At 38.4% G+C, this 12,745-nt stretch overlaps 3 protein-coding genes across 3 annotated transcripts; 2 read left to right on the top strand and 1 right to left on the bottom strand.

Annotated features, from left to right (window-relative positions):
* Positions 1-224: 224 nt before the first annotated feature.
* On the bottom strand, positions 225-1,321 carry LOC111222639. The gene is made up of 2 exons (XM_022746434.1): positions 1,253-1,321; positions 225-1,139 (listed from the first exon to the last, which is right to left on the bottom strand). The coding sequence occupies exons 1-2, from the start codon at positions 1,303-1,305 to the stop codon at positions 296-298; spliced, it is 897 nt and encodes a 298-aa protein (XP_022602155.1). The 5' UTR covers positions 1,306-1,321; the 3' UTR covers positions 225-295.
* A 1,487-nt stretch (positions 1,322-2,808) lies between these two features.
* Positions 2,809-8,424, top strand: LOC111222607 (ubiquilin-1-like). The gene is made up of 7 exons (XM_022746398.1): positions 2,809-2,974; positions 4,031-4,182; positions 4,272-4,411; positions 5,149-5,411; positions 5,512-5,627; positions 6,055-6,208; positions 7,170-8,424. The coding sequence occupies exons 1-7, from the start codon at positions 2,828-2,830 to the stop codon at positions 7,308-7,310; spliced, it is 1,113 nt and encodes a 370-aa protein (XP_022602119.1). The 5' UTR covers positions 2,809-2,827; the 3' UTR covers positions 7,311-8,424.
* A 342-nt stretch (positions 8,425-8,766) lies between these two features.
* On the top strand, positions 8,767-12,546 carry lamtor2 (late endosomal/lysosomal adaptor, MAPK and MTOR activator 2). The gene is made up of 4 exons (XM_022746410.1): positions 8,767-8,962; positions 10,182-10,344; positions 10,438-10,527; positions 11,927-12,546. The coding sequence occupies exons 1-4, from the start codon at positions 8,895-8,897 to the stop codon at positions 11,981-11,983; spliced, it is 378 nt and encodes a 125-aa protein (XP_022602131.1). The 5' UTR covers positions 8,767-8,894; the 3' UTR covers positions 11,984-12,546.
* Positions 12,547-12,745: the final 199 nt, after the last annotated feature.

Below are 12,745 nucleotides of genomic sequence, written 5' to 3' on the forward strand. Positions count from 1 at the left end.
AGCAAATTCAGGCAGCATGAAATGACATGCAAAGTAACAGAGCTGCAAAATCACTGAGCAACAAAGATTTCAGATCAATGAGGAGGCAATGAAATAGAATTTATTTCTGTCATGATTATGGTCAGAAAATGTCAGTGGTATACTGCTTCCAAAATCACACAGTTTGAGACGGAATTTAAAATGACAAAGTAGAATATCAGTTTTGGATTACAATACATTTCTGCTTAATACAAGTGTGTATGGGGTGAAAGGAAAGATACAGAACGGATTTCATAGTAATGTATCAACCTCACCTCTACCACCAGTTTAAATTGATAACAGTTTGGATAAGGTCAATGCCAGGAAAGTCCATGGCGATGACACCAAAGCATGGTCTGGGCTGATTGGGGTAAAACTGTCTAAGGTATCCATTGAGCCATGGGTTGACTTTCTCAGCCACTCTTTTTGGAGTCAGAAACATTCCCCAGAAAGTACCAAAGCCAGTGCCGCTAGTGTAAGTCAACATAGCATTATCCCCTCCACAGGCTTCAGTGGCTTGTTCCAGCTGTTTGATTATTCTGTTGTCTTTATCTTTAACATTGCTAACCTTGTTGGTCTTACCTTCCGTATCTATGAGGGGAATTCCTAGTGTGAAGGTGCTCTTCTGCAAAAAGACTATTTTCCCCCTGACTTGACCCATATTTGGCATCCCAGAGGCCACCCACACATGTTGGTCATTGCCAATCAGATTTTGCACCATTTGATTTACTGTGTTCTTCTCAAAAGACTGTGGCTGCACTCTAATGAGCACAGCTTCAGTCTTGAACTCTGACAGGAAGGCTTTAACTGTGTCTAAGACCTCCCTTAGAGTGCTACGCTGGTAGGTCACCCCATGCATAACATAGAGGGTGTCAGACAGTCCCAACACTTTGAGATCCAGAAAACGAATGCCAACCCTCAGCTGATCCCTCAGGGACAAAGCCTGGCATTCGACCTCTGGGCCTCCGTAGCGGGCCATGCTGTCATGGGTGCCAGGGATGGTGACGAGAGATAGGGTGCGGAAATCCTGAATGCCCGCCATCCATGGAATATTGTAGGACCCAGGGAGTACAAGGTTTCCGTTGTCATTGAAGAAAACGTCTTTGCCATGACACAAAAAGCTGATGATTTAGAAGAAGAGTTTGGATGTTATAATTACTACAGTGCCACCAAACTGCAGCCTAAAACAATCTATCCTCATATCTTACTTGCAAAAAGTTCATATCATACTTACATGACAGACAGCAAAATATGGTGGAAAAGCAGACACCTGTGACCAGCCTTCATTCTTGCAGAAATATGAGAAATCTAGCCAAGGATGTGTAAAAGAAACGTTATGCAGGTATCATATCAAAATCACTCATTTCAAATAAAAGACAAGCATTGATAAATACTAATTAAATATCCAAGGCAACCATACACCTGGATGGTTTTAATTAACAATTTTCTACCATACCTTAGAGCCAGGAGGATTTCACAGCACACCGCTGCAATGGTCAGAAAGTCGACAGCACAGCAAAAAATCCATATCTTATATTGCTTAGTTATCTGAAAGTTTCTAGGCGTGGATTGATGTAGAACAATCAGACAACTTTGTACAGATTGGTGTGTTTGTTTGCAGAGTGTTTGAGAGGGTGGGTCCCTTTACTGGAGAAAGAATTGGGTCAGATTAGATTTGATTTCTAACAGGAATTATCTCAAATACAGCTAGGATGACTTAGCAGTGCCATGAAAGCAGAGGGAGCAAAACATGTAGTGTTGTAAAACAAGAAAGTATATAAGTACAATTTGGGGTAATTTGGGGTTTAGTATTTTATGCCATTTATACATTTCAGAGGCAAATATTGTACTGTTTGCTCCATTATATTAATTTGATAAATTTAGTGACTTGTTACTTAGTAGCCTCTAATTAATAATACAAAATATAATGTATATTATATATCAACAACAAAATGATGATGTATTATTATAAGTTAAGCTACCCAGCATTACATAAAGTAGGCCCATAACATATATTTATTCTCGAATGGGCAATTCTGTATAATGAGTGCTTAAACTTTTGGTACTTATTAAGGCCTATCATTGTCATATTACCTGATGCTCACACAGCCACACATATCTACTATGTTTGAGAGAAATTCCTTAACACACAACAAATGTTAGGCTGACTTTATGAATAGTTCATCAAGTCATCATTTTGTACTCATTTATTTACAAAAAGAACAAATTACAGGTATAATAGAAGGTTATGTCCATATTGTCTCAATATCTTGTTATCAGTGACTATTAAATGGCAGACTGTGAGCCAGTAATTAAACCATTTATGTTGCATATGGCTTTGTTAGACCCCAACATTGATAGGTAGGTAGTATTAGAAGTGGTAAACAATTGGCCTTGTGCATCAAAGGTGGACTCTAGTACTTAAATAAACAGCACTTCACCCTTGCATATAATAAAAATAGCTAATAATAATAATAAAAATAATAATAATAATAATAATAACAACTTTATTAAGCTTTATAGCACCTTTCATAACATAAAGGCAGCTTGGTACTGGGATTAAAAACAACGGATAGAAGTAAAAAGAATAATTTATATAATATATAAAGTGGTATAGTGGTATCTACCAGTGGTATAGACAATTTCAAAATAATAATATAATAAAAAGAGTAATTCATTTTCTCTATTATTGTGGACTTTACCCCAAATTTTGAAGCTGCTGTTCAACTGACGGTCGATGGAGGGCAGCAACACGTCGACCCAACGTTAATTCTACCGGTATTAACAAGGAGGAAGGGGAGTAGTAAAAATGGCGGAGAGTAACAGCAAGGACCATAAGGAGGATGCTAACGGAAATAAAAATGTTGCTCCCGGAGGGTCTATGATAGTGGTCACTGTGAAAACCCCCCAAGGAAAAGAGGAATTTGCGATTTCGGAGGATTCCTCTGTCGCCCAGGTGCGTTAACTGAACCCTTTTCGGCATCTGTTAGCGGAAGTCAAGTTTGCTAGCTTTACCTGAGTTAGCACCCAACAGTTTGTTGACAGTTTAACTTTGCGTTATAAAGTTACAATCGCGTTAAGTCGTCCATTCTTTTTAGGTCTGTATCACTGGTTAAGTCAGTCTGGTCTAATCTAGCCTCGTTTGTGTATTTTTAAAGTCTCGCTGGTGTTTACGCAATATTAAAATGGTTGTCTGGGATTAAACTGCGACCCATTCCTCCTCTGACCAAGACGTAGCCTAACGTGACGTGTGGACAGTTCAATGTTACTCTGATATTAACCAACAGTTACAACATTGTAACGTTGAAACTGTGTGTGTGTGTGTGTGTGTCTGTGTGTTTGCTCAAAAGCGATATAGACTTATCGTACACTATCTGTCCACCGGTCAGAACAGGTGACAGGTCGCTGATAGAAGCTATATCTATCAGCGATAGATACTGGGTGTAGTCAGACCGTTTCCCAGCTCTTTAGGTGGGGCGCTGTTGACCAACAATACTGATCAAGCCAAAGTGCTGATAATGATCACCCATTCTTTGATACTTATCTGTGAAACAATTTACCGACATATTTACACTATCTAATGTTTTAACTGTGACCAAGCCCTCATGTAGATGTGTGGCCGGATTAACCTGTTTTGGGTCCCTGGAGCAAAAGTTTGCTGCTTGCCTCAGTTGTCTCTTAATCAAGGGGACACTATAGATGGCAATTTCATTACTTATACAGTGCACAAAGATTAAGAAAAAACCAACCAATACTCCTACACTGGAATACACTATGTTGGTTTTGTTTTTTAAAAATTTATCACCTTGTGGTAATTTGAGGGAATACAAATTTGATTTTCGGATTGTCAGACTAGATTTTGACACAGCTCCCATGTTGAAAAGAGGTCCATTAGATTGCATAATAATACAGGATCCGTTTAATGTGATGATATATAGTGGACCAGATTCTCTTATTTTTGGAACATCTGGACTGATGTTCACTTTACTCTGTTCTTGTTTTGTATTTCCAGTTTAGACAGGAGGTATCCAAAAGATTCGAGGCCAAGCAGGACCAGCTGGTGTTGATATTTACTGGAAAGATTCTAAAGGATAGTGATACTTTAAAGCAGCATGGTATCAAAGATGGACACACCGTTCATCTTGTTATCAAGACTGCCCCAAAGTAAGTACAATTCATGAGATGTGCGTATGACAAGACATTAAGCTTGTGCCTGGAAAGAGTATTATTTGATGGTTGCTTTCTCCCTTCAGAACAACAGGTGGCAGTGCATCTCAGACAAGTCCCAGTTCTGCACCACCTCAACAAAGCACCAGCAGCACCAACCCAACGGAAGCAGAAAGCACAAGAGGTGGTACAGGTCACACACCAACACAACCTGCTAATGCAAGGGGTAAGAATGTCTACATTTTTTAAATTACTGCTGCACTCCAGAGAGTTTAATATTTGCAGTTCTTGTCGAATAGGTTATGCAAGAGTAATTAAACTAGCAGCTGGTAGCAAAGTAAGAGGAATATGACATAAGTCACCAATTCCAAATACTTACACAATGTTTGACTTGGGTTTAGGTTAATTTTAGGTTCATGGCAAGATTACGCCAAGTAGGACTTAAGACAAATTCACACTGTGAAAAGATAACATCTGAATCCAGATTTTTTTCTCCCAGTCTAACCTACTTTTTTACTGTAAATAAATGTTGATGGTTTGAATGGAAGTCGTTCTTGTCGCTGAGGGAATATGTTGTGGAGGGATGTTGCATAAAACATGTTGAAAACATCAGACGCTTTATGAGCCTACATTAAAAAAAAAATCACTATGTATAAACTGTGCACAAAGCATGTTTGACATCAAGCCTAAGATTTGGAATGATGGTTGTTGATATGCTGGTAGGAAGCCCCAACAACTTCAGCTTTCAGAAACTGCATTTCCACACAGACATTTGGAAAGAATGCACAATAAATGTAGAAATGTAAAAAGCAGTTTGAGTGACAGCAAATGCAAAATATTTAGGTGGACCATTGCAAATAATTCCCATTGCAAAATATTAAAAAGCAATCATGTGGCAGTTCCCCATCAACATGCCCGCACACCTGCCAGGAACTAATCTCCAGCTGTATTCGTCCTCCTCAGGTGGACTGGGTGACCTGTCTGGCTTGTTAGGTCTCGGCATGGGTTCATCCAACTTCATGGAGCTGCAGCAGCAGGTGCAGAGACAGCTGATGTCCGACCCACAGATGCTGTCGCAGGTCATGGGGAACCCGCTGGTCCAGAACATGATGTCTAACCCAGACCTGATGAGACGGATGTTTGCGGGCAATCCTCAGATGCAGCAGCTCATGGAACAAAATCCTGACGTCTCACGCATGTTCAACAACCCTGAGCTAATGAGACAGGTCAGAGCAGGACTTTCATGTGATATACAGAGATCCAAGTTATTATCTTGTGTGCACAAGATGGAAAAATGTGAGTTATGTCATGTCTGTCATTGAGCAGATGCAGAATCCCCAAACGCTTTCTATGCTGACCAACCCCAGAGCCATGCAGGCCCTCATACAGATCCAACAGGGCCTGCAGACACTGCAGGCAGAAGTCCCGGGTTTCATGTCCAGGTACCAGCTATACCTCTGAGTCGAATACTTTAAATCTACATAATTGTCTTAATTGTCTGGCGGTCAACTTGGGAATTAATCAGAATTCCTTCAGCTATTTAAATCATGAAAAGAAAAAGAACACAAGAGCTTGGACTAAGTCATTAAAATGTTGTATTTTTTTTTTTAAGATATATGTGTAAAGAATCTGCCACTCTTACCAGACTACATCAGAAAATGAAATTCTTACAAGGTTAATTTATTTAAAGAAATGGTAAAGCCAGCGGTAACACTGTAACATTTCTGTTTGATAGTTGGCAGGTACTGGCAGTGGAAGATGTACTAAATTATCAGCCATTTCAAGTCATAATGTATTTAGCTAAAATTTGCAGGAATCCTGTGAGTCGCCACAGTTGTCTTTAATTTTAAATAAATCCTTCCCCTCTAGTTTGTCTCCACAAGGTCTCACAGTTCCTCCAGCCACAGGGGGCAGAGTCCTTCCAGAGAACCCTCCCTCTTCTGCCACGGCATCAGGATCCAGTCCCTCACAGCAACAGCTCATGCAGCAGATGTTACAGATGTTTGCAGGCGGGGGGCCATCGGTATGTTTCATCTGGGTGCAGATTCGTCCTGTTTTGTTTTTGTCAAAATCAGAGCAGCAGTTTTTTTTGTTTTTTTTTTCAATAGATAGCTCTTTTTATTAACTAAATATACAGTGTGTTGTAGTTCTGTCAATTCTTTTTTCTTAACCTCTTAACAACTTGTTGGATAAAATGTTTTTGAGTAAGAGAAATAGATAATGATATCTATAAATTTGGTATTATACAGTGGGGTCTGAAACCACTTTCCCATTGAGGTCTCAGACTTATGGACCCCACTGTATATAAATGTAGTTTCATAATATTAAGTTGATGATATAGTTGAACTAATTGAAGTTCAACTCAGAAAGGCAGTGAAAATGCAGTTACTCAGTTGAAATGCCAGTTAAAATGCAAGTGCTGAGGAAAAAGAAATAGTGAAGTTGAAGTGTCACCTCAAGACTACGTGCTGCGTTAAGATGAAGCATCAGCTGAAGGTCAAGCCCTGGAATAAAAGAATTCAAGTGTAAAACCTGAAAAAAATTCTCAGTGGAAGTGTAAGCACTGCAGATGGAGCAAATTGTGAATGAACAGTGGAAGTTACAAGAACAGATTTTTTTTGTCCCTCAATTATTATTTTATCTTTTGTTTGAAGTGTAGTCAGATGAAGGCAGATAAAGTGTCAGAAGGTTTAAATGATGAAAGCACTTCAAATTTCAGTAAAAATGTCAGTTATTCATAATTGATTGGCTCTTCTGTAGTTTTTAAAGGCAAAAAATCTTAATGCTTAAAATGTGACATCGTGTGAGAGGATGAGTAAATAGCAGTTAAGCAGAGTTAAAAACCTAGTGTGGGTGATGTCACTTTGATCATATTTGAAAAAACAATTGTGTTAGTATCAGCTGGCGTAAGCCGTAGTCACAATCTCAAAGGTCCAAAGGTCCATCCCTGTAAATGAGCAGCGTCTTTGTCTCTTCCCTCACAGCTTCAGAGCCCGGAGGTTCGTTTCCAGCAGCAGCTCGACCAGCTCAACGCCATGGGCTTCATCAACCGCGAGGCCAATCTGCAGGCACTCATCGCTACAGGAGGGGATGTCAACGCAGCCATCGAGAGACTACTGGCCTAACTCACTCAGTCCATTTTTGAGTTTTAGGGTGAAAGAATAGTAGAGTTAGGAACTGAGAGATTTAAAAAATAAAATTAATAATTGAATGAATACAGTCCTCTGTTACATTTGAGTCTAACCTGACCCCCAGACAGATTTAGGAGTATTCCAATCACTTGTAATCTCCTCATCTGTTCTGTAAATAATGGATGAAAATGGAGGTTGGGGGAAGAGTGTTGCCAGTTTGAGTTTCTAACACAATTAGTCTTGTGCTAAATGCTGTGGCAGCACTGCTACTGTTGAATGACACCATGACTATTATTGCCACTGTGTTTCTCCTGCCAGTGCAGCCGGAGATGATTTCTGGCACGCTTCTTCACTTGACTTCTGCATGAGGTTATTAAGAAATTAACATTTAATACGTGTTTTAACATTATTTAATTCTAAAATATTGTATTTAGGTGGTTATGTTAAAGGGTCTTCATCAGGATGTGGTTGCAGAAGGTTGGTTTCGTTGTGTTTTCTGTCTGGACAACCAATTTGTTTCTAACATGTTATTTTTCCACCCTTGAGCCTTAATCTTGCCTGGTTGGAAGGTATTCATGAAGTTAACACTTCTTCTAAGTTGTTTTTTTCATCTCGACAGCTTCTTTCCACCATTCTAAATACTTTATCTAATTTATATGGTTGTATCTGCTGCCTAAATGTTTTCAGGTTATAGGACCAAGGCTATGATGTGTCTAGAATTTGGTTGTCCCATATGACAATATAAACTGTAGAGGAGAAGAATCTGTTGCGATACCAGGGCATGTATCCCTTTAATATCTATGATTATATTACACCATTGCTGGCAGCATTGCCAAAATACATTATTGCAATATTGTATATACAGGTGTTTCTTGGACTTTCTCTGTCTTTTCTGACTATTCAGCCAGAATGAAAAAGAATTTCCATCTGATTATGATTATTACTGATGACAAATGAAAACAAGCCATATAACATGGTTATGTATTTCCATACAAGCAGTGTAGGGCCTAAATATAACTTTTGGGATCTGCAATATATTACAAAATTACCTGTGAAATATATGGTTGTATGTCTGCATATGGACTTTTTTTCAACCAAATAAATTATTTGCAAAATTTCTTGTCTATTCTAAATACTTTATACTTTTATACTATGTTTATACTATTTAAACATCTTACAGCTCTAAAGACAAATGCAGTGGACTACAAATAATACTATTGGACGAAAAGTCTCACAAGCATCAAAATGATTAATTTTTGAGTATTAAGTGTCACAGCTGTAGCGCAGTATTTGTCCTGGGCATATATATTAGGGACATTTAGCTAAACGTATTAAGTATCAAAATAAATCACAATAAAAACGTTTTCCTTTCACCAAAGATTTCGGGATAAATTTGATGCCTACAATTCCCACGATGCTTTGCCAAGGCTTCCGGAAAGGGAAGAAAACATCAGGATCAGCTGACTTGACGTGTGTTGTTCAGTAGTTTTGAGACAGTTTAAAGCTAGATGTTAAGTGACTTAAAATATATTAAGCTTTTTTTTTTTTGCAGTATCACACTAAAGTAAGTAGTTAGCTATGTTACGGCCGAAGGCGTTAACGCAGGTTCTCAGCCAAGCGAACACAAACGGAGTCCAAAGCACACTGTGAGTACGGTTAGCTAGCTAGCAGCATGCTAGCGAGAGGCTGCTTGGTACAGGAGTTAATTTTGTTTTTGACCATTAAACAGTTTGTTGTTGTGACAGTTACAACACAGGGCTTTTTGATATATAAATGTAAATGTAAAGAGTATGCTAAATATCGTGATGAACCGAGCATAAGTCCTCCTCCGTAGTGCTGCGGTACAAGTAGGCTAATATTAACCTCAGCCAATGGATATTTTACAGTGATAGCTGTTGGCGAAATAGTTATTCAATAGTTCAATGTTACATGTTGTTTGAAAATAAGGGCCCGAACTAACTTGTATCAATTATAAAAAAACTATTACAATTGTTTTGCGTATATATTTGTGAAAAATTATCATAATATCCCAGAGCCCAAATTGACGTCTTCAAATTGCGAATTTAATCCGCAAAAAAACAGCCCATATCCCAAAGATATCCAGTTTAATATCATATATGACAAAGAAAATGATCAAATCCTCACATTTGAGAAATTGCAAAAGGTGAAATTTTCAAATTTTTGCTTGAAAAATTACTGTTAAATACTGAAACAATCAATAATCAATTTAGTTGTCAATTTTTTTGTTGATCGACTAATTGTTCCAGCTTTAGTGAAATTATAATGTCTACATTCCCTAATTTACACAAGGGTCCATCCAAAGAAAAACTTCACAGTTGACACTGCACTTCCTTAGTTCCCCGCCACTACACCCACCAAGATGAAGTTGATCTGATGAGCAGTTGTCAAGAAAAGGACAGAAAGATAGAGATTTCTCCATTTATTAGTAGGATGCTTTCATTTTTGACTATAGGATTAATATGGTCCTACCATCCATTAAAATTATCATTCAAAATTGTTTTTGAAAGTCTCGAATCTAGCTTAATTAAACCTGCAAGCACATCTAGTACTGTGACCCGCACATGATTATTATATCATGCATCAAAAAGTAACATAATTCATAATAATTACATGTTTGTAAATAGATCAGACAGTGGGATATCACTTTATATTCCGTTTATACTTGGTAACCTTCTGTTCAGGTGGTCCACCCTTCCACTGCATCCCTTATCCCTGTAGTAAATATTACATTTAATGATAGGTAGCTTGACAGAGATAGCTTGAGTAAAGTTCATAGACTGTATGGTGTGTGGTCATATGTTAATCTACTAGATACTGAAACATCGAACTTTAAATTTTCACCAGCCTACTGAATAATGAAGGTTCACTTCTGGCCTACTCTGGGTATGGAGACACTGACGCACGAGTGACAGCTGCCATCGCAAGCAACATCTGGGCAGCCTACGACAAGAACGGCCACCAAGCCTTCAATGAAGACAAACTCAAATTCATACTCATGGATTGTATGGTAAGAGGCACAGTTCTACCAAAACCAATGAAATTATTCTCAGGTGAATGATGAGTGGGGCGCTGACTTTGTATCTCTTGATTTCTCTCTCAGGAGGGAAGAGTGGCCATTACTCGTGTGGCCAACCTACTGCTGTGTATGTACGCCAAAGAGACAGTGGGCTTTGGAATGCTTAAAGCCAAGGTGAGAGTTTTAACACACTAGCAGTGGGTGCTGTTGTCTGTCATTGCTTCACCGTACAAACGATGCCCTGCTTTTGTTGGTATGCTATTTCATATATTCGCTGTGGCCTTCTGTACTTGCTGAGCTCAATTGTATATGTGGGGTTGCTGCACATTTTTAATGTACATTAATTCAGTCATGAAGGTTAAGGATATACCTTCTTGTATGATGAAGAACCAATTAACATATACACTTGGGCATTTTTAAACACGGTAGATTTGGTTTTAAATTTTAAATGGGGGAAACGGCAAGATGCAAGGTTAGATAAAGACATGCACATGACAAGTGCTTATTGCACTTTGCAAGCTTCAGAGCTCCAACATATGATCAATGTAAACAATGTCTTCTCCCATCATTTGATACTGAAGCATGGCCGGTATTATATCTGCAACATTCTGACCACAGCTGTGTCACACAGCAGGTTTCAAACCTCATGGAAATCTTCATAATTTATCTTGGGGTAATTTCACTTTCAAACAATGAGTTCACAAGTGGGAGAGTTGCACAGGTATTGTGCAGGAGCCCCCAGCATTCAAGCTTTTTTCTTTTTCTTTCAGTACACTATATCAAACATTGCGTGTGAATATATTTTTATGATGGTGAAAGATGAACTGGAAAAAAAATCAGCATTCACACCTGCAGGTTCTTGATGTGGCAGATTTCAGTTAGGTTTTCAAAATGCAAGGGAATGTGGCATTGTGGTATACTGACTCTGTACCAAGTACTTAAGTCTTCAGTGTTCTTCGAAAATATGACAGAAAAATATACCAGTTTGCTGCACGAGGGCTGCAACTAATGATTATTTTCATTATTGATTAATCTGAGAACTATTTGGTTGTTTAGTCTATAAGTCATTGTAAAGCAGTGAAAAATACTCATCACAGTTTACTAGAGGCCAAGACGATATCATCAGGTGTTTTGTTTTATCAAAAAGAAACAGTCTAAAACTCAGAGATTCAATTTAGTGTGATGTCAGAAAAGGAAAAGCAGCACATCCTCACATCCGAGGAGCTGAAATGATCAAATATTTGTCATTTTTTACCCCAAAAAACTACTTAAACAATGAATTTATTATCAGAATAGTGCATGATTGCTTTTCTGTCAATCAGTTTATCAATGAATTAACAAATCACTGCAGGTCCATACTGCACTGTATGATGCAGTGTTCATCTTTAAATCATTTAAAACCAGTTGTGTCGGCAGTAAACGTGACAGATCAGTTTTGGAGGAAGCGTCATAGTGCAGCTCGTACTGTATGAGTCACAGTACAGAAGCATAATGGCTGAAACTATTCCAAGCATCACTCCTCACTCTGCATACATCCTTTCTTGACATTATGTTGTCTTTGTTGTGTTTATAGGCAGAAGCACTGGTGCAGTACCTGGAGGAACCATTAACCCAAGTGGCTGCATCATAGTGGAGATGTGTGTGTGTGTGTGTGTGTGTGTGTGTGTGTGTGTGTGTGTGTGTGTGTGTCTGTGTCGCTTCTGTCTGCCTGGAAAAGACAGTGTCATATAATCCAGGTCTTTCATGGACTGTTGTAACATTCTGTTTGTTCACAAAGTGCGTAATGCATAAATATCTATGAGTGTGTGAGTGAACGTGTGTGTATGTCTGTGTTAGGGATGTGTGTGTCAGTGTATTTATAATCACAATATGGGGTTTTTTAACTCTTTGCCCTCATTTATGAATCTGTTAATTTAATGATCTGTTTCAAAAGTCCAGGCAGTTTATCAGTAGGATGTCTGCATGTCCAACCGCTGACGTGGTTCCATCATCAGCTGGTCTCACGGTTGATTCACTCATACGCAGTTTTAGCTCAGACATGTTGAGCATTTTGGATCCTATCAGTGGCCTAATGTGCATATTATGAAGTGTATGGAAAGTTTAATGAGAATTTCTGTCTGATAAAATCCCAGTAAAGATTATTTGCTACTTTTAGTTTCAAAGCTGTCAAATAAACAATTTTTTGGATTAATATTCACACAATCCTATTTTTGTGTTTTTTTGTTCTCAACTGAGTGCTCTGGGTTTACGTGTGTGGGCACAAACACAGAGATGGTTCACAGGGTTACCAGGATTAGCTGTGAATGTCGCCATAGTATCAGTATTCTTTGATACAAATTTAATTTTATTGTCAAAGTAGAAACATTATCTATTTATCTACCACTTTGTGCCA

Source organism: Seriola dumerili, unplaced genomic scaffold (genome assembly GCF_002260705.1).
Source record: "Seriola dumerili isolate Sdu_G_001 unplaced genomic scaffold, Sdu_1.0 BDQW01000104.1, whole genome shotgun sequence".
Lineage (NCBI taxonomy): Eukaryota > Metazoa > Chordata > Actinopteri > Carangiformes > Carangidae > Seriola > Seriola dumerili.